General features: G+C 44.2%; 2 protein-coding genes and 1 pseudogene across 4 annotated transcripts; all 3 read right to left on the bottom strand.

Moving 5' to 3' along the window:
• Positions 1 to 1,050: 1,050 nt before the first annotated feature.
• Positions 1,051 to 13,502, bottom strand: LOC125542551 (annotated as a pseudogene).
• Positions 10,709 to 20,047, bottom strand: LOC125542534 (G-type lectin S-receptor-like serine/threonine-protein kinase At2g19130). Of its 3 annotated transcripts, XM_048705605.1 has the most exons (3): positions 19,692 to 20,047; positions 19,543 to 19,616; positions 10,709 to 15,243 (listed from the first exon to the last, which is right to left on the bottom strand). In XM_048705605.1, the coding sequence occupies exon 3, from the start codon at positions 13,685 to 13,687 to the stop codon at positions 11,003 to 11,005; it is 2,685 nt and encodes an 894-aa protein (XP_048561562.1). In that variant the 5' UTR covers positions 13,688 to 15,243; positions 19,543 to 19,616; positions 19,692 to 20,047; the 3' UTR covers positions 10,709 to 11,002. The 3 variants fall into 3 exon arrangements, with proteins under 3 accessions (XP_048561562.1, XP_048561572.1, XP_048561579.1); XM_048705615.1 differs by lacking the exons at positions 19,543 to 19,616; positions 19,692 to 20,047 and adding an exon at positions 15,484 to 15,623; XM_048705622.1 differs by lacking the exons at positions 19,543 to 19,616; positions 19,692 to 20,047 and adding an exon at positions 15,484 to 15,592 and having other exon boundaries at positions 10,709 to 15,234.
• Positions 15,739 to 18,452, bottom strand: LOC125542559 (G-type lectin S-receptor-like serine/threonine-protein kinase At2g19130). The gene has a single exon (XM_048705639.1). The coding sequence runs from the start codon at positions 18,388 to 18,390 to the stop codon at positions 15,892 to 15,894; it is 2,499 nt and encodes an 832-aa protein (XP_048561596.1). The 5' UTR covers positions 18,391 to 18,452; the 3' UTR covers positions 15,739 to 15,891.
• Positions 20,048 to 20,529: the final 482 nt, after the last annotated feature.

Raw genomic sequence — 20,529 nt, 5'->3', positions numbered from 1 at the left:
AGTGCATACTTGACAGCTCCAGGAACCACTTTGAGTTGTTGTTGCTGCTCAAATACTTTGCTTAAAATTTCATACAACTTATCCACACTAGTATCCCCTAATTTCCCCTTTGTTGGATCTGCCATGATTTACCACCACACACAAAGAAAAAACCAGACAGACAAGACTTGGTTTTTGCAGATCTCCACTAACAACAACACACAGACAGTACGAGCTGAGTACAAAGCAGAGTTGGTACTAGCCAAGTAGATATAACTGTGCCGGTTGCTCTCAAATGCACACAGACTGCACAAGTATTTTAATCTGGTGACTAGGCAAAGATGAGCTATCCGGCTGCACTAATCACGGTTCTTCAACGGCAGCCACAAGTACTAGTACCACTATCAATTAACTACAGAAGCCAGCTTACTGCTTGGACAGGGACGGCACAGCGGCAGCCAGCAATTTTTCCGCGAGAGCACAGATTCACCAGGAGGCAGTTCAACAGGCTACCTTAGGTTGGTCGCAGCACTCCGTGCCGTACCTTGCAGATGATGCCGCAGGTCTTGGCGGCAGCTCGAGTGCGCACGGCAGTAAATCACGGCGACACAGCACCGCAATTAGCCGTCACCAAGGTCGAAATCACACAGGATTAACCTGCTCCGACGCCATGTTAAAAATCGTCTGAGATTCGAGGGATTTGAGCTAGGGATTGGAGGGAGCGTGAAGAGCATTTGGAGAAATTCTGGATCGTTCCTCCCCGATCCCTTCTCTGTATTCTGATTTATATTTGTTTGTACAATTTACATTTAGACCCTAAAGATTCCTCTAATTACATTATCTATACACCAACAAAAGCAGAGCACCCATAGAACAGGCTGCCACTATTGTCAGAACAGGAAATATGAAAAAAAAACGAGAGCAGCAAGTAAAAAAACAAACCTTTTTGTGGGAGAAGAAAGAAAATCAACAACTTCATAATGCTCAACACATCACTCAGCGACGCTTTTCTGAGAAGTTGTTAGTAGCACGAACTCAGAACACAAAAACCTAAATAACAGATGGTTTCGCAACTGAAAGCTTGCCTTCTTCCTTTATTCCTTCCACTCCAGATTACAATTTTAAAGAGAAGTTGCTGAAACAAAGATGAATAACATCGATCGTATGTGAAGCACCCTATGAATTATTAATATTACACTGAAGTTACAGCACCAAACTGTTCTGTTAGAGCTGCAAGTAGTCTCAGCATTGGGGGCATATTAATCTCCTGTAGACCCTCGAGAATCCGGACCACTTCACCCATAGTCGGCCGATCAAACTCATTATCTTGGATGCACCAGCATGCAACTTTGCAAACCCTCTCAGCCTCTTCCAAATTGAAGTCACCATCCAACTGTGGATCCACCAAACTCTTGACATCTCCACCATGAAGCTTGCTGATGGCTTGCACAGGGAAATACTCCTCAACATTCTGGTACCTGGTGCTGCTGCTTCTAGTGTTGTATGGTATTTCTATTGGGGAATTCCTCCTTCCTGATATGATTTCCAAAAGTACCATGCCAAAGCCATAAACATCAATTTTTGGTGTGATTGCAACTCCGGTAAGCCACTCTGGGGCAAGATAACCAGCAGTCCCTCTGAATGTAGTCATAACTCGGCTAAAATCCCTTCCCATAAACGCAGCCAACCCAAAGTCTGCGATTTTAGGAACAAATGATTCATCCAGAAGTATGTTCTCCGGCTTAATATCACAGTGTATGATGCACTCACGACAACCCTGATGCAGGTAGCACAATCCTCTAGCAACTCCTAGGGCTATCTGACATCTGATGTTCCAATTCAGGACCACAACATTTGCATTGCTCTTCTTAAATAGATGACCATCAAGAGACCCATTTAACATGTGCTCATACACAAGTAATCTGTGATCACCTTCGCAGCAAAAACCTATCAATTTGACTAGGTTTATGTGTTGGATAAGTCCAACTAAGCTCATCTCAGCCCTGAATTGCTTCTCTCCTTGACGGGCACCATCAAGCCTTTTCACTGCTACAATAGTCTTCGAGTCACTTAACACTCCCTTGTATACAGAACCAAAACTTCCAACACCTAACTTTTCATAGAAGTTTTTAGTAGCACGAACTAAATCAGTATATTTGAAGGCTATAATCCCGCCAGCACTACCTTGATTGTCATAGTATAATGGCAGCAAACCACACCACATGAATTTGTTCCTCCAATTCAGTAACAAGAACAGGAGAATGAGTAACCCAAACCCAGTAATGCTTGTGGCAATAACAACTCCAACGTTTGGTTTTCTTTTGTTTTTTCTCAAACTTGGCAAGAAATCTTTGGCAGAAAGACGGAGATAAAGAACATCTTTAGAAGTGATAGTAAAGCCGTTGTTAAGATTTACACTAAGCAATTCCCCATTCCAGACATAGCATCTGCTATTGTTATAGGAATAAGCAGTGCAGGAGCAGGAACTGAGACAAGCTTCTTCACATTTGCTCTGAGTAGAAGCAACGACTCTGCTCTGCGGGTTGTAGGGCAATGTAACTTGAGAAATGGGATGGAACATGTCCGTTCAACTTGTGATGTTTCTGTCACTAGTGCAATGCAATGGTCTATTTCTGATGCATCCTTCTGTTCTGTCCTCAAATTCCCAATCCTGCGGTGACTTCTGAGAGAAGCTCTTCATACAGTCACATGATGGATGTGCATTGCCATTGCAGACCGTGTAAGGTCCACAAGTAGCAGGAGGAATGCAGGGATCATCGGGTATGGCATATATGGTTTGCCAAGATTGTTTAGCTTGTGACCAAAGATTAAACTTTATCTGACCAGAGATATCCAGTAAGATAAAAAAGGAAGACGACTCATCAAGCGATATGTACATGTAGTACTCCTCTTGGTTGTTATCAACATATGTTGCATTTATCAAACCTTTGGTGCGAGGATCCATATCTAGCACTGCCTTGAGCATTGGTACAAGATTCAACGATGATTTTGTGGAGGATGCATAAAGCCAATATTCTACCGAGGGGTTGTGGCGCTTGAGGACGAGCCCCTTGGTTTGTTCTAGTTCATAATAGTATGAGCCAAGACCCGGGTCAATCAGGCTCTTCTTTGAGATGGCCTGGTGACTGAAACCAGTGACCTTGTCCCGACCAAACTTTGCACCAGGAAGTATAACATCTGTTGGGTAGTCGAAGCTCTGCCAGACCGGTAGGTCAGATGACGGGCTCTCTTTGAAGGCAAGGTTTCCACTGTTCAAGAGAACAGCGACACTAGTGTTGTTTGTGTTGATGTGTGTCCTATTATTTACAATGTGAGAGGACCAAACAATGGATTCATTGTTGGCGGCATGGTTTACGATGACAAGATTGGCATCACTTGATATCTTGAACCGTGTTTGGTTGATGCTGGGGTTGGTGATGGGCTGATCCCTATTAGCAACCCATACTGTTGTGAAAACTGGGATCTTATTGAACCATATGCCAAGGTACCACAAGCTGGGGATTGGAGATGTGGTGTTGTAGGACGACTTACTGATGGTGCTTGCTGGCTGGAACTGAAAGAAGCCAAGCGCAAACTTGCCATTTCTTGAGACGATCCTGCCCCCGACGGCGAGAACTTGGCCTGCCATGAGAGTATCATTGTTTGCAGCTACAAAGGAGGATGACCAAGGAGTGGTGTGGAAGAGGAGAAGCCCGAGTGATAATATGTAGAGCGGAGGCATGGAGAACATTGCTGCTCTGCTCTGATATTTGGAGAAGGAAGAAGGTGTTGTATATATAGATAGAATGTAAGAGGTTGAGCTGAACAAGTATGTTCAGCTGACTGACCAGACGAGTCGCTACAATCCATTTTGGACTCATTCAATTCAAACTGGGATGTGGACCTTCGAAGCTTCCACCAGGCGGCTAGATGCAGCCACCCATGGATTACTAATATCTGGCGAGTGCCATACCATATAATTCTTTTAAATCCAACTCGCAAATATTTGCTCACTGAATATCACAAATGCAAATTCAACCGATAGCAACACAAAAGACCAAGGAAAGCTCCCTATGAAAGTGTGACCAGACAGGAATACAACAAATGTTGAAGTTAAAGTTGGCAAAGTTTAACACATAAGAGAGAGCTAGAAAAGGAACACAAATTAACCAAAAGGGGTGGTGGTAGTAGTGCCGGTATCAGACTCACCTCTTCAGGAATGAAATTACTTGCACAGGCTCAGGCTCATTGAACCAAAATCTCTTTTGCAATGAGTTCGGCGGATTATTTCCTTGGTCGCTCTCATATTGCCAATCACATGCCTTTTGTGAAGCCAGTCAAAGTCCCAGGCTCATTTTACTAAAATGTCTCTTCCCCAGTCAAACTCATTTGGCCGATCACACGACTTTTGTGAAGCCAGTCAAAGTCCCAGGTTCATTGGACCAGCATGTCTCATTCGCTATGAGTTCAGCTGACTATTTCCCCAGTCACTCTCATCCGGTCGATCAAACGACTTTTGTGAAGTCAGTCAACTCTCTCTGCATCACTCTGGCAAGTGGCAGTGGTGGCTAATTCTACAAAATGTCAGAAAGAAAGCAACCTTTTTTCAAAAAACAGAAAAAGGAAAGCAACCTAGTCAGGAACCTAACTGGCAGGCTGTTCTCCCTCATAGCATTTCCAAGTTCAGGATAAATAAAATAATGCATAGCACCCATAGAGTGGAATAGGCTGCCTCTTACACATTGGCAGAATAAGACAAAATGGCATCAAACAGAAATTTGGATATGCCAAGCGATTATACAGCTTATGCAGTCACTTGATGAGGTACAGTTTTTAAAAATCAATTATTTATTCTTAGCTGACACTTTGTCCAAGCATGCTATTACCATCCTAGCTCTGAAAAGAACACCTGAACTATCACCTTGATGTTTTTTTTTATTGAGGATGATTGGCTGCAGGTTTTCTAGCTCGTCGATTTAGTATGAGTGCGCAAATACACTGCAGTGCAGTACCCTGAAAAGCATGTGCTCGATGCTCCCTTCCAGATGCTTATCCACCCACAGGCAAATACCTAAACGCAGCACATAAATTCGTCAAATCATTTGCAAACAGTACAAAACGAAAAATCAGAAGAGAAACAGTTCTCCGTTGCTGGTGTGGAATCTTTACCGAATTTGCAAAATTTAGGATACTTAAAACCCCAGGTGTTGTCTTGTACAGTAGGAGAATGCCTCTTCGTTGCTTTAATTTGTCAGCATGGACTGAAGAAGTCCAAGCACTTATCGTCCACTGATGGCTGTTTTCTTCGAGGGATCCGGATGTAATAACCTCATGATTACTGAACCATATGCCAAGGTACCAGCTGGAGCTGGGGGAGGTGGCATTGCGGGGCGACTTACTGATGCTGCTTGCTGCTGGCTGGAAGAAGCCGAGGGCGAACTTCGCGTTTCTTAAGACGAGCTTCTCACCGACGGCGAGTGCTTAGCCTGCCGCGAGAATGTCTTTATTTGCAGCTGCAGAGGCGCACCAAGAAGCAGTGTGTGCAAGAGGAAAAGCCCGAGTAGTATGTAGAAGGGAGACATGGTGGAAAGGACTGATTTGGAGAAGAAGAGAGGATGTATATATAGAATGGAAGGCCAAGTGTTCAGCCGACTGAAGCTGACGGGGAAGTCAATTAAGTTCACATTGCGCCAGTATTGGGACAGAATTAGCATAAACAAACAACAGTGGTACCAGAAATACAAGGCTGTACTAACCTAATTGCAAGGCAGGACTTTCAACGGGCCATGGTCAGGTCAATCACGAGGCATTTACCAAGCTTACTATTCACCAACCTTCATATTAATATTAACCTAAACCAGAAAAGGTACCTCACATATTTTCGGAACACTTTTTACTAACTAACCAACAAAATATTTTCTTCAATGCATAGTCGAACACTACAAATGCAAATTCAAGGCATATCAACACAGAAGATCAACCCTCATGGCAATGGCTCCCTCCCCAGAAAAGCACTACCACAGAAATACGATAATGTTCGCCCTCATGGCAATGGCTTCAATGAGCATGGCGCGCTGGCAGAATAGGGGAAATGGCAACACACAGAACAGTAGCGCTCTGTTTTTGAGGGAGAAAAATCATCAATATAATGCTAGATGTAATTTGGGAATGTCAGCAAATCCTAGATAAGTTACAGCGAGGGAGCTACCTTCTGAATCTCCTCCAGTCCGTTGCTACAACTGGAAGTATATATGTTGCTTGTCAGTCAGTGGTCAGACAACAACGCAATGGCCTGAATGACCATGTTATTAGCCTAAACCAGAAAGAAAAAACACCTCACTTGTATGAGGATTATATTCTACAAATACAAATTCCACGTGTATACAGAAGCTCCCTAGAAAAACAAACAAAAGAAGAAATACAAGAAATGATGTAAGCTGCAGTTGGCAAACTTAAAACACATATGAGCTACAGAAGTTTCAGAGTGATCTACAGTTTCATCGATTTTAAGTTGCCTTCTCTGGTTGCTTCATCTTTTTGTTTGAGTCCCTTGTTTAAACCTTCTTTTTTATATATTTTATCTTTTTCCTAAGGACATGTAAATCATGTACACCTCTTTTATATTTTATCTAAGCTTTGCGGGTTGTATGGCAATGTAACTTGAGCAATGGGGTAGAACATATCTGTTGAACTTGTCATGTTTGTGTTGCTACCACTAGTGCTGCAATATAAAGGTGTATTTCTGATGCATCCTCCTGTTCGAACATTAATTTCCCAATCCTGCGGTGACTTCTGAGAGAAGCTCTCCATAAAGTCACAGGATGGCTGCTTATTGCCGTCAGTCGTCACAGACCATGCAAGGTCCACAGGTAGCAGCCGGAGTGCAGGGATCGGAAGGCTCAGCATATATGGTTTGCCAAGACTGGTCGTCTTGTGACCAAACATTCACTCAAGACCTCTTGGCTCGGATATACCATATTGAATTCATGCTCCAATCAACTCATCCAAAAGTCCGAACTGATGGAGGGAAGTGGGCAATATATTTCAACACAAGGCTGTATGAGCCGAGACCCAGATCGATGTGGCTCTTCTTTGAGATGGCATGGCGATTAAATTGGTAACCTTGTTCCAGCCAAGCTTGGCGCTAGGAAGCACAACATCTGCTGGGTAGTCGAAGCTCTGCCACAACAGTAGGTCAGATGATGGGCTATCTATGACTTTGAGGCCAAGGTTTCCACTGTTCAAGAGAACAGCAGCACTAGTGGTGGTGTTTGTGCTGCTGGTTTGTGCCCTATTGGCGATGTGAGTGGACCAAACAAGGGATTCAGAGCCAGCATCAGCATGGTTTACGACAATTACAAGATTGCCGTCACATGAGATCTTGAGCTGTGTTGAGTTGGTGTTAGGGTGGGCAATGGGCTTCTCCCTATTAGCAACCCACACAGTAGTGAAAACTGGGATCCTATTGAATCATATGCCAAGGTACCAGCTGTTCTGGGACGACTTACTGATGGTGCTTACTGTTGGCTCGAAGAAACCGAGCGTGAATTTGCCGTTTCTTTAGACGAGTTTATCTCCGACAGTGAGTGCTCGCCCCACCATGAGATTATCATTTGTAGGTGCAGATGAGGAGCAGCAAGGAGTGGGCAAGAGGAGAAGCCCAAGTAATAATATGTAGAGGGGAGGCATGGAGAAGAGTGTCAATGTTTTCAAACAAGGAAGAAAATGATGTATATATGGACTGGAATGTGCTCTGCTCTTCTCTGCTATTCAGCTGAGTGTCTCACGCGGAATGTCACTGTGATCCATTTGGGACTAAGAAAATTCAGATTAGGACAGCAGTAGCGACCACTACCTCTCTATACAATACAAGGCAGGCACTGTTATCATGAAAACTACTCCCTCCGTAAACTAATATAAGAGCGTTTAGAATACTAAAATAGTGATCTAAACGCTCTTATATTAGTTTATAGAGGGAGTATTTGCTAATCGGCAGGATTTACGAGCTCCCTAGCACACCAAGGAGGACTTTGAATGATGCTTTCCACCGAGTGGCCATGCACCTAGGTCAACTCAGTCATGATGCTACTATGGACTCTGTTCAAGTCAAGCATGACGGTCCCACAAAAGCTGCCGTGGGCTATCGTCAAGTCAATCATGGGGCTTCCACCAGGAAAGCTGTATTCTTGTAATCCTCCACTATGTTAGTGAGCTCTCGGAAGTGCTAACCATACCCCTCACAGCATGCTAATTGTCAAAAGGCCAGCCAACAAGGCAATGGCCTGAATGATCATGCCATTGACCTAAACCAGAAAACGCATCTCACATATTCAAGGGTTATCTTCTAATATATATTTTTTAAATCATTTTACTGACCAACCCAGAAATATTTGCTTTGATGGTCAAATACTACAAATGCAAATCAGGGGATATCCATACAAAAGACCAACACTTAAAAAGTGTTACCGCAGACAGGAATACGACAAATGTTGTAAGCTGAAGTGTTACCTAGGTTAAGTCAGTCATGATGCTTCCACTAAGTGACCATGGACCTAGGTCAAGTCAGTAAATAATGCATGCACTAAGCGGCCATGGAGTATTTTCAAGTCAACCATGAGGCTTCCACAAAAGCTGTTGTGGGTCATCTTAAGTCGACCATGGGGCTTCCACCAAGCTTTCCTGGAAAGCTGTATTTTTTGGAGTCTTCCAATATGTTAGCGAGCCCTGGGAAGTGCTAACCATACCCCTCATGGCATACTATTGTCAAAAGGTCAGACAACAAGCAAATGGACTGAATGATCATGCTATTGACATAAACTAAAATATATACACCTAACATATTCAAGGGTTTTCTTCGAATACAATTAAAAAAAACTCATTTTAGTTCCAACCCAGAAATGTTTGCTTTGATGATCGAGTACTACAAATGCAAATTGAAGGCATATAAATACAAAAGACCAACACTGAAAAGGTGCAACAGAGACAGAAATACGAGAGATGTCGTAAGCTAAAGTAGGCAAACTTGAAAAGAAGAGACAAATTAACAAAAAGGGAGTGGTCCTAGTGCCAATATCAGACGCACATCTTCAGTACTGAAATTCAACTTATACCTAGACAAGCTTTGGGGCCGTCGCAGGCTGGCAGAATAGTGCAAATGGCAGCACACAAGGCTGTCCTTAACCTACCATCGGTCTTCATACCAGCACAGCCTGCACGTTGTTAGAGACTTAGAGCAACAACATAAAAGAACAGAACTGTTTTACCTACGGCTGGTGCAGGAGGTGTACTGGTTGAGGACAGTGGCAACTGAAATGAACGGGGACAATGGTGCCTGGTTTTATTGCCGAGCTGATCTGGAGGCAGAGCCGTGACAGCATCGGTTGGAACTCCGGCGCATGAAGCCGGCACCCCATCACGAGGTACAAATTGACTAAAATGCAACAGCGGCAGCTCCCATTACTCTGGAGGGGGTCAGTCCACATCTGCAATAACATTTAGAAGGCTTCAGATGCATATGGTGTTAATCATAACTGCAAAATAAGAAGCACTGTGTTTTCTTCTGGAAGCAAGTAGCAGAGCATATGACCACATTGTGGCTGATGGATCCCTCCCTGTCACATTCCTTTACAGCCACTAATACAAGTGGGGCGACAATGCGCAATCCGATACCGACCATTGCGCATAAGGCCCAAGCCGTCACTAACGGTATTACGTCTGATATGATCCTTGTGGAAAATGTTAGCGGAAAAGAGAGCTTCGTTTTGGCGACCGCTGCAATAGCGAGGAAATTTCTACTATCACTTCCAACAGCGAGGAAATTTCTAATCCTTAAAAATTTCTATGAAAATCCTTTGAATCAAAAGAGCCCTTGCTGTTACTTGCAGAAATTGCATCCTTGTAGCACATGTCAACTACAGAAAAATATAGCATTCCTCAAAATAAAACTAGTTGACCCAGATTCAGGGTTGTGCAGTAGCATGACAGTATGAATCAAGCCTGAAGCAGCAGTAACTAGTCTGATGTGGTTCGACTAATCAAGTGCAGTAGGAAGAAATGCAGACGAGGCGGCTCACTTGTCGGCGTAGTGGGGGAGCTAGAGGTGGACAGGCTTCTACATCTCCGGCGACTGCACTGCTGCCCACCTGCGCCTGCGGGGGAGGAAGTGGTTGATGAGGCGCTCGAGCTTGCCGGGCGTTGAAGCGGGGGTCGAGGAGGGTCGGGGTCGTCGTAGATGTGAGGTGTGGTGCGCGTCGCTCCATTTTTATTTCTTTTCCTGCAACGAACACACACTAGAGCTGTGGCCGGCTGTCATGATGGTATCTCACTGCTCGTCTCAGGGGCTTGGTTAAGGCAGGCAATGCTCAGATGACTGGTACTAGTAACTATGGTTAATTGAGTACTCGCCATGTAGAGAAAGGCCTAAAGAAATGTAATACTCACTCTTATCCAAAAAAAGCTTCATGGCTTTAGTTCAAATTTGAACTAAAGCTAAACTAAATCCACGACACTTTTTTTGGATGAGGGAGTAGCTTTTTGTCATTGTCGGCCTTGTTGATATAAAAAGGAAATAGAATTTATCTGATGTAATATTGGCGAGTGGCTTCTGCTCTTGAGAACATAGTGCAGTATTTCCTTTACAGGTTGTCTGAGAACATGCATCTCTTTGTTCCTGTTGGTTGTGTTAACTCCTTGTTGTCCAAGTTTACCATCAAAGTAATGAAGAAGCAGCTTACAAGTGACACATCTCTATGAATGCCGCAAGTATAAATACATATATCAACTATCCCAGCTTACAAGTGACACAACTATAGTATGGCCATATTTTGCTCAGTGCTTGCTTCCTTTATTCCTTCTCCTCAACAATAGAACCTCAATTTTTATTTTTTTTGCTGAGACAAAGCGGCCTACTCTCTATGAATTAAGTTTATTACTCCCTCCGATAAATATTAGTTGTTGCTGAAACAGATGTATCTCGACGTATTTCAGTGCTATATACATCCGTTTGAACGACAACCAAATTGGATCAGAGGGAGTACACTGAAGTTGCAGCATCAGATTGTTCTGTTAGAGCTGCAAGGAGTCTTGGCATAGGGGGCATATCGATCTCCTGTAGACCCTCGAGGACCCGGACCACTTCACCCATCGTTGGCCGATCGACCTCATTATCTTGGATGCACCAACATGCAACTTTGCAAACCCTTTCAGCCTCTTCCAAATTGAAGCCACCATGTAAACGTGGATCCACTATACTCTTCACATCTCCACCATGAAGCTTGCTGATGGCTTGCACAGGGAAATATTCATCATGTTGGTAACTGCTGCTGCTCCTAGTATTGTGTGATGTTTGAGGTGAGGAATTCCTCCTTCCTGATATTATTTCCAGCAGTACCATGCCGAAGCCGTAGACGTCGACTTTCGGTGTGATTGCCACTCCGCTAAGCCACTCTGGGGCAAGATAACCTGCAGTTCCTCTGAATGAAGTCAGAATTCGGCTAAAATCCCTTCCCACAAATGCTGCCAGCCCAAAGTCTGCAACTTTAGGAATAAATGATGCATCCACAAGTATGTTCTCTGGCTTAATATCGCAGTGTATGATGCTCTCATGACAACGATGATGCAAGTAGGACAGTCCTCTAGCAACTCCTAGGGATATCTGATATCTGATGTTCCAATTCAGGACGACAGCATTTGCATTGCTCTTCTTAAATAGATGACCATCAAGAGACCCATTTAACATGTGTTCATACACAAGTAATCTGTGATCACCTTCACAGCAGAAACCAATCAATTTGACTAGGTTTATGTGTTGGATAAGTCCAACTGAGCTCACCTCTGTCCTGAATTGCTTCTCTCCTTGACGGGCCCCATCAAGCCTTTTCACTGCTACAATAGTCTTCGAGTCACTTAACACCCCCTTGTATACTGAACCAAAACTTCCGACACCTATCTTTTCAGAGAAGTTTTTAGTAGCACTAACTAAATCAGTATATTTGAAGGCTATAATCCCGCCAGCACTACCTTGAGTGTCATAGTATAATGGCAGCAAACCACACCACATGAATTTGTTCCTCCAATCCAGTAACAGCAACAACAGGAGCATGAGTAGCCCAAACCCAACAATGCTTGTGACAGTAACAACTCCAACATTTGGTTTTATTTTGTTTTTTCTCAAACTTGGCAAGAAATCTTTGGCAGAAAGACGGAGGTAAAGAACATCTTCAGAAGTGATATCAATGCCGTTGTTCAGATTTACGCTAAGCAATTCCCCATTCCAGACATAGCATCTGTTATTCTTATAGGAGTAAGCAGTGCAGGAGCAGGAACTGAGACAAGCTTCTTCACATTTGATCTGAGTAGAAGCAACGACTATGCTCTGCGGGTTGTAGGGCAATGTAACTTGAGCAATTGGGTGGAACATGTCTGTTGAACTTGTGATGTTTCTGTCACTAGTGCAATGTAATGGTGTATCTCTGATGCATCCTCCTGTTCGGTCCTCAAACTCCCAATCTTGCGGTGATTGCTGAGAGAAGCTCTTCATACAGTCACAGGATAGCTGTGCATTGCCATTGCAGACCGTGTAAGGTCCACAAGTAGCAGGAGGAATGCAGGGATTGTTAGGTGAGGCATATATGGTTTGCCAAGATTGATTAGCTTGCGACCAAAGATTCAGCTTTTCCTGACCAGAGATGTCTAGTGAGATAAAAAAGGAAGACGACTCATCAAGTGAAGTGTACATGTAGTACTCCTCTTGGTCGTTATTAACATATGTTGGGTTCATCAAACCTTTGGTGCGTGGATCCATATCTAGCACTGCCTTGAGCATTGGTACAAGATTGAACGATGATTTTGTGGAGGATGCATAAAGCCAATATTCTACCAAGGGATTGAGACGCTTGAGGACGAGCCCCTTGGTCTGTTCTAGTTCATAGCTGTATGAGCCAGGACCCGGATCAATGAGGCTCTTCTTTGAGATGGCCTGGTGACTGAAACCAGTGACCTTGTTCCGGCCAAACTTTGCACCAGGAAGTATAACATCTGTTGGGTAGTCGAAGCTCTGCCACACCGGTAGGCCGGATGATGGGCTCTCTTTGAGGGCAAGGTTTCCACTGTTCAAGAGAACGGCAGTACTAGTGTAGTTTCTGCTGAGGTGTGTCCTATTATTTACAACGCGGGTGGACCAAACAATGGATTCATTGTTGGCGGCATGGTTTACAATGACAAGATTGCCATCACTTGATATCTTGAACCGTTTTTGGTTGATGATGGGGTCAGTGATGGGCTGATCCCTATTAGCAACCCATACAGAAGTGCAAACTGGGATCTTATTGAACCATATGCCAAGGTACCACAAGCTAGGGCTGGGAGATGCGGTGTTCTGAGACGACTTACTGATGGTGCTTGCTGGCTGGAACTGGAAGAAGCCGAGCGCGAACTTGCTGTTTCTCGAGAAGAGCTTGCCCCCGACAGCGAGCACTTGGCCTTCCATGAGAGTATCATTGTATGCGGCTGCAAAGGAGGAACACCAAGGAGTAGTGTGGAAGAGGAGAAGCCCGAGTGATAATATGTAGAGCGGAGGCATGGAGAACATTGCTGCTCTGCTATGATATTTGGAGAAGGAAGAAGATGCTGTATATATAAGATAGAATGGAAGAGGTTGAGCTGAACAATTATGTTCTGCTGACTGTCCAGAAAAGTCACCACAGTCCATTTTGGACCCATTCAATTCAGACTTTGGCTGCAACTTGAACTAGGTTGATGTACACCCACTTAGTGCTATCTCTATATGTACATAATACAAGGAAGTATTACGATAAAAAGTATGTACTGGGTTAGCTTGTCTACAAGGAGAACCTTCAATGAAGCTTCCATCAAGTGGCTGGATGGAACCACAGGTGAAAATTCAACTGATAGCAACACAAAATACCAAGAAAAGTTGCGTACAGAAGTGTGACCACAGAAAGACAGGAATATTGTTTGACGAAATTTTGTAAACGTGTAACCTATGTCAAGAAAATACAATTCATGCGAAACTACTATTCGCCACTTCTTCCTCATGCTTGAATAATACTAGTACACTCTACACCCATGTGTACATGTAAAGCTTTCTATTTCTCTAGAAAATTAGCTAGGATCATGGTGTGAGCCGGCAAGCACGCATGCATGTATTTGGGCTCAAGTTAACCTGCAGAGGGGAAGAGAACGGAGCCTGCGTCACGAAGACTCGCAATTTACAAGCCGCTACCCGAGAGCCATCGATCAAGGATTACTTGGATAAACTCAACTCCTCACTCGGCAAAATCCGCAACATCAATATATCAATATATCTGAAAGCAGAGCACCCATAGAACAGGCTGCCACCTCTACTGTCAGAACAGGAAATATGGAAGCATGGCAAAATGCAATGTAATGTCCCCAAGTGTGAGTGAAGAAGAGATTAATTCTGACCCGCAAGCCTTGTGGAAGCTTTTACTTTAAGCTATAGTGCTCATAACAAGTCTACGCAAGTTGGACCTGCAATGGTGGAAAATGCAATTTCGGAAGAGCGGGGTGGGGGCAGGGGAAGAGAGAGCTCACCACCACCAGCAGCCATTGCTCAACTTGTAGAACCAGAAACCAGAGGCAGGGAGGCCGTCGTACAGCCGCTGGCATGTCTGGCATGAACACTCAGTGCCGGAAGCAACTCGTTAGACGGAGAGCCCGAGATTCGACCATCTTTACAGTATGAATTGGCTTATCCAGGACTATATAGGAATCAGACAGACATTTGAAAATACCAGGTGATTATACAGCTTATGCATTTTCCTGATTAGATACAGTTTGACCTGCACTGTAAACAGAAGTTTCGAAGTTCCAATCCCAGGTCTAAAAAGAACACCTGAATTATCACGTAAAGGTTTTTATTGAGGATGAATTTCTGCAGCTTTTTCTCAGCAATTTAGTATGAGTGTGTAAGCACAGTGCAATGCAGTACCTTGAGAAGCTTATGCTTCATGCTTCGTTCCAGATGCCAAAACACAGCACATAAATACATCAGGACATTTGCAAACAGTAGAAAGGCAGAAAAAAAAAGGGGCAATCGAAAAAGAAACAGTTCTTTGCTGCTGGTAGAGAATCCTTTACCAAATTTGTAAAATTTAGGATGTTTAAAAGCCCAGATGTAGTTATTACAGTAGGAGGGATGCTTCTGCATTGCTTTGTCAGCATGGACTCAAGGAGACAGAGCACTTTATGTGACGAATTCCCGTCCACTGGTGGCTGTTTCTTCTAGGTTGCAGCATATAAAAATGACATTGTTAGCCAAGTTACTTCTGAGAAAAATAATTCAAGGAAAGAAAGAATGCATTGCATTACTATATAATATGGTGAATATTATGAAATAAGAATTCTATCATCATTATAATCTCCAAGAAAGGCAATAATATCCTCAAGAGAAGATGGTGATAGGAGAAAAATCAACACAGAACAAGTGCATTTATATGTAGTAATTGTCAACATATTACATACCTTCATGTCATCTTTGGCCATCTTCAAGGCTGGATTCATTTTATCATTCGTCTGAGCATGTTTCCTTCGCAGCCAGACAGCCACACCGGCACTGTGGGTCCAGGCTGCTGACGTCGTGCATGAAGAGGCCCCGCCATCGAGGGAGCATGAGGCATGACCAGGCTATCGAACTATCCCAACAACAAAACATATGCATATTTCTAGTTCTGCCATATTTTGCTGCAATGCTTGCTTATCACAAAAACGCAAATAATAGATGATTTAGCAACTGCAAGCTTGCTTTATTCCTTCCACTCAACATTACAGTTTTCAAGAATGTGCTGAAACAAAGATGAATAACATTGATTGCATGCGAAACACTCTATGAGTTATTATATTACATTGAAGTTGCAGATTCAGACAGTTCCGTTAGACCATTAGAGCTGCAAGTAGTCTTGGCATCGGGGGCATATCAATCTTTTGCAGACCCTCAAGAACCCGGACCACTTCAACCATAGGCGGCCGATCAAACTCATTATCTTGGATGCACCAGCATGCAACTTTGCAAACTCTTTCAGCCTCTTCCAAATTGAAATCCCCATGCAATTGTGGATCCACCAAACTCTTCACATCTCCGCTGTGAAGCTTGCTGATGGCTTGCACAGGGAAATATTCAACATTCTGGTAACTGCTACTGCCACTAGTGTTGTATGATGTTTCAAGTGAGGAATTCCTCCTTCCTGAAATGATTTCCAGAAGTACCATGCCAAAGCCATAAACGTCAATTTTCGGTGTGATTGCAACTCCGCTAAGCCACTCTGGGGCAAGATAACCAGCAGTTCCTCTGAATGTTGTCAGAACTCGGCTAAAATCCCTTCCCACAAACGCTGCCAACCCAAAGTCTGCAATTTTAGGAACAAAAGATGGATCCACAAGTATGTTTCCAGGCTTAATGTCGCAATGTATGATGCATTTGTGACAACCCTGATGCAAGTAGGACAATCCTTTGGCAACTCCTAGGGCTATTTGATATCTGGTGTTCCAATTTAGGACAGCAACAGCAATGTTTCTCTTCCCAAATAGATGACCATCAAGAGAACCATTTAACATGTGTTCATACACAAGTAACCTGTGATCACCTTCGCAGCAGAAACCGATCAATTTTACTATGTTAATATGCTGGATCAGTCCAATTGAGCTCACCTCAGCCCTGAATTGCTTCTCTCCTTGACGGGCACCATCAAGCCTTTTCACTGCTATACTAGTCGAGTCGCTTAAGACTCCTTTGTATACAGAACCAAAACCACCTCCTCCCAGTTTCTCTGAGAAGTTTTTAGTAGCACGAACTAAATCAGTGTATCTAAAGGCTATTATCCCACCACCAGTACCTTGATTGTTGTATAATGGTTTGAATTTGTTCTTCCAAATCACTAACAGCAGCACGAGCATTAGCAATAATCCAAAACCAATAATGCTTGCAGCAGTTACAACTCTTATGTTTGTTTGATTCTTCTTCTTTTCAAACTTTGCAGCCGCGGCAAGACGGAGGTAAAGGGCATCTTTAGAATTATTGTCAATGCCATCATTCAGATTTACACTGAGCAATTCACCATGCCAGACAGAGCATCTGCTATTGTTATAGGAATAAGCAGTGCAGGAGCAGGAACTGAGACAAGCTTCTTCGCATTTGCTCTGAGTGGTAGCAACATCTATGCTTTGTGGGTTGTAGGGTAACACAACTTGAGAAATGGGGTGGAATATGTCTGTTGAACTTGTCATGTTTTTGTTGTTACCACTAGTGCTGCAATGCAAAGGTGTGTTTCTGATGCAGCCTCCTGTTCGATCCTCAAACTCCCAATCCTGTGGTGACTTCTGAGAGAAGCTCTCCATACAGTCACAGGATGGCTGAGCATTGCCATTGCAGACTGTGAAAGGTCCGCAGGTAGCAGCTGGAGTGCAGGCATCGGCAGGCTCAGCACATATGGTTTGCCAAGACTGGTCGGCTTGCGACCAAACATTCAGCTTGACCTGACCAGAGATGTCTAGTGAGACAAAGAGGGAAGACGATGATTCCTCCGGTGATGTGTACATGTAGTACTCCTCTTGCTCGTTGTCGACATATATTGGGTTCATCAAGCCTTTGGTGCGTGGATCCAAATCTATAATTGTCTTTAGTGTTGGTAAAACACTCAGTGATGATGTTTTGGAGGATGCCCAATGCCAATAGACTACAGAGGGATTGTTGCGGCGCTTGAGGACGGCGACGCCGCTGGTGTCTAGTTCTAGGCTGTATGAGCCAAGACCCATATCAATGAGGCTCTTCTTTGATATGAACTTGCGACTGAAACCAGTGACCTTGTTCCAGCCAAGCTTGGCGCCAGCAAGTGCGATGTCTGTTGGGTAGTCGAAACTCTGCCACAACATCACTTTGCTATTTGTGAGCAGGGCAAGGTTTCCACTGTTCAGGAGAACAGCTGAACCAGAGGTGGTGGTGTTTATGCTACTGGTTTGTGTCCTATTGACAATATGAGTGGACCAAACAAGGGATTCAGTGATGGCATCACCACGGTTTGTGACAATGACCAGATTGCCGTCACTTGAGAACTTGAGCTTTGTTGAGTTGATGTTGGAATGGGCGATGGGCTCCTCCCGATTAGCAACCCACACAACAGTAAAAACCGGTATCTTATTGAACCATATGCCAAGGTACCAGCTGGAGCTGGAGCTGGTGGCATTCTGGGACTTACTGATGGTGGTCGTTGCAGGCTGGAAGAAGCCGAGCGCGAACTTGCCGTTCGTCGAGACGAGCTTGTCACCGACGGCAAGCACTTGGCCTTCAGTGAGGGTATCACCAGCAGGTGCAGACGAGGAGCAGCGAGGAGTGTGTGAGAGGAGAAGCCCAAGAGCTAATATGTAGAGGGGAGGCATGGGAAAGAGTGTGAATAATGTGCTCTGCTCTGCTCTGCTATTCGAAGAAGGAAGAAAAGAATGTATATATAGACTGGAACAGGAATCAATAATATGCTCAGCTGACTGTCTCACGCGTAATGTCACTACGATCCATTTGGGACCAACCAAATTCGGATTAGGACAGCAGTGGCCCAATTCGAAAAGTGTGAATGTGAAATGTGCTCTGCTCTGCTGTTCAAAGGAAGAGGATGTATATGTAGACTGGGACCAACCAAATTTGGATTATGCGGAATGTCACTACGATCCATTTGGGACCAATCAAATTTAGACTAGGACAGCAGTGGCCCAATTCAGATTGGGGCCACTACCTCTCTGCATAATACAAGGCAGGCAGTATACCATGAAAACTGCGTGCTAGTCGGCAGCGCACACCAAGGAGGACTTTGAGTGATGCTTTCCACCAAGCGTCCAAGTCAGTCCTGAGGCTTCCACTACGTGGCCATGGAATTTGGTCAGGTCAACCATGAGGCTTCCACAAAGGCTGCTGTGGGCCATGCTCAAGTCAATCATGAGTTTTCCACCAAGCTTAACAGGAAAATGACATTTTAGGTATCTTTCACTATGACAGTGAGCTCTTTTTATTTCGCGAATACGAAAAAGTTTTGTCTATCTTTCATTGATATGAAGAAACAGAGTACAAGCAATACTAACTGTAAAAAAGGTCAACCAGCAAGGCAATAGCCTGAATGATCATGGTATTGACATATTCAAGGGTTGTCTTCAGATACAACTTTTAAAAATCATTTTACTAACCAGCCCACAATATTTGCTTCAATGGTCTAGGAACGCAACTAAAGATGTTAAGGGGATCATTTCGTCGCCCGTGGCAGTAGCGACCAAATTTCTACATGTCAACTGCAGAAAGTAATTATGCTATTCGAAATCCAACTAGTTGACCAAGATTCAGAGTTATGCAGTAGCATGACCGTACGGATCGAGCCTGAAGCAGCAGATTAGGCAGTGACCGCTGCAATAGCGAGGAAATTTCTACAGCATGACCAACTAATTACTACTGTTACTTACAGAAGAAATTGCATCCTTGTTGTAGCACATGTCAACTAGAGAAAGAAAGAAAACTAGTTGACCAAGATTCAAGATGAGGCGGCTTACTTCACTTGTCGGCGTAGTGGAGGAGCTAGAGGTGGACGAGCTTCTTCACCTCCGGCGACTGCGCCGCTGCCTGCCTGCACCTCACGCACACAGATGAGTCGGCGAAGCTGCGAGGGAGAAAGTGGTCGACGAGGCGCTCGAGCTTTTACCGGCGTCCAAGTGGGGGTCGAGGAGGGTCGGGCGGAGGCGGCCGGTCGGGGTCGTCGTAGAGGTGAGGTGAGGTGAGGTGCACGACGCCCGCCTGCATATCCAACATCGGTCGCTGGTGCGCTCTCTCCGGCCGCCGCGGCGAGGCTGGGAGGCGAGCGACCGACGGCGGAGGGGTGGGAGAAGACGAGAGAGAGGGGAACGGGGCGTCGCCTGCTGGGCCGGGCCTGCCGTGGGCCCACCACCTCAGCGACTGCATGTGGACACCGGCCCACCGCTCATGACCACAAATCCTATGCTCCCACCTTTCAAAAAACAATTTTAGATGTTTTAAAAACATTTGATTTTTTAATTGTGAAGTAACTCCTTAAATAATTATAAGCATCCGTTGGTTTACCAGGATTTTGTATGAATTCTGTAGGATAAGGTTCCTATAAGAAAATTTTCTTCTATGCTTTCTGATTTGTATAGAAATGGATTCTTATTCCTGTGTAGGTTTGATTCATATCCTTCACATTTCAATGGATCTATGGAAAAATTCTATCCTATGAACAAATTGTTATCTCTTTTTCTATGGACCCTGCTTGCTGGAGAACGGTCGCCCGCTAGGGTGGCATTTTATGTGTATTGGGGTGGCAGTTTTGAAAACTGTCATGGCAGTTCCTTTTTTTTTGTTCTTTTTAGTGTTTTTCATAGAAAACTGCCAGCCTTGGATTAGATTCAGATCGTACGGCTCTGGGGGTGTTCGCCAGGAATTGCTCCATGGGGAACGTCAGCTAGATAAGATTTTTGTTTCCTATGCTCCCACCTTTCAAAAAACAAATTTAAATTTAAAGGTTT

The sequence above is a fragment of the Triticum urartu genome, chromosome 1 (genome assembly GCF_003073215.2).
Source record: "Triticum urartu cultivar G1812 chromosome 1, Tu2.1, whole genome shotgun sequence".
Classification (NCBI taxonomy): Eukaryota; Viridiplantae; Streptophyta; class Magnoliopsida; order Poales; family Poaceae; genus Triticum; species Triticum urartu.
Note: the sequence above shows the minus strand (reverse complement) of the source record. Positions and strands in the feature narration are given on the sequence as shown.